The 1114-nt window shown below is 52.7% G+C and overlaps 1 protein-coding gene across 1 annotated transcript; it reads right to left on the reverse strand.

Annotated features, from left to right (window-relative positions):
* Positions 1-19: 19 nt before the first annotated feature.
* Positions 20-895, reverse strand: KVP17_002595 (uncharacterized protein; the record flags this gene model as incomplete). The annotated part of the gene is made up of 1 exon (XM_068518993.1): positions 20-895. One exon carries the CDS (start codon positions 893-895, stop codon positions 20-22), a length of 876 nt encoding a protein of 291 aa, XP_068379366.1.
* Positions 896-1114: the final 219 nt, after the last annotated feature.

Raw genomic sequence — 1114 nt, forward strand, 5'->3', positions numbered from 1 at the left:
GACAATCCGAAATCTCCACCTACCGGAAGTATCGCATCGCGTAGCAGCCGATCAACGTGCCCGTCCGCCCGAGGCCGGCCTTGCAGTGCACGGCGACAGGTCCCTTAGCTTGGTGGCAGACGTCCAGAAACTTGTTTACGATCGCGTCGGAGGGGCAAGAACCGTCGACGAAGAACATGTCCAAGTGATTAAACCCGGCGTCGACGAATACGCTGCTATCGTACTGCTGCTTGTTCAGTCGGACCACGAGGTCAACCTTGAACTTCTTGAAGATTCGAATATAGTGCTGTGGTGAGTGCGTCTCGAAGCCGTCCTCGTCCACTGAAGTGCAGCTGGGTCCGCTGAACGCGATAAACTTCCCAGGAATGATCCAGTTGAGGTCACCGTTGTGAATGTCCTCATAAAATTCGTACTCTGCCAAATCAAAAGAGCGGAAGTCGTACCATCCGAGCTTCATAGCGTACTCCATACCCTTTATCACGTCCTTGATGGTGAGCTTGTAATGACACGCGCCATAAGTAGCGTCTCTGTAGGGCATGACTCGAATCTTTGAGCCTTTGAAGGTCTCAAACGCTTCATCAGAGGACCGCCGGAGCATGATTATCTGAAACAGACACATCAATGTCACGGCATTGGTTCGACGCCTAACATCCGGGTGACTATAGAAAAGCAGCTTCTTGGAGGCGAACCTTGGGTCATCGAGTTTCTGCTGCAGTTTCAGACAGAATGAGTGGGTTTGGCCAAGATTGCAAGGCCCAAAGTCCGCATAGTAGGCGTCGTACCGCGTCTCAATAGTGAAAGATACCCACTCGCTGCTCAAGGGACCCACTGTGCCTGCTATGAAATATAGTCTGTCTCGAATGACCTCTACCGCTTCAGTAATCGTTGACATCATTCAAAATACAGTTTTAAGACGATGACTAAGGCATCGTCGGAGCTCTCAGACGGTGTCATCGTAGACCGCCAGAAGTGATGTGCTGTTTGCGTCGGGGTTGACAAGTAGCATGCGCAGCTTGCTGCGTGAGACCCCCGATATCCGCTCACGTAGCCGGCGCAGTAGTACCGTCGCGACGCACTGCCCCAGGGGCCACGGTCTCCGTATGCACCAGAAACA

Source organism: the organism of the source record quoted next, assembly GCF_019968985.1.
Source record: "MAG: Porospora cf. gigantea B chromosome Unknown PgB_NODE_11626_length_1114_cov_122.488, whole genome shotgun sequence".
In the NCBI taxonomy this organism is placed as follows: Eukaryota; Apicomplexa; class Conoidasida; order Eugregarinorida; family Porosporidae; genus Porospora; species Porospora cf. gigantea B.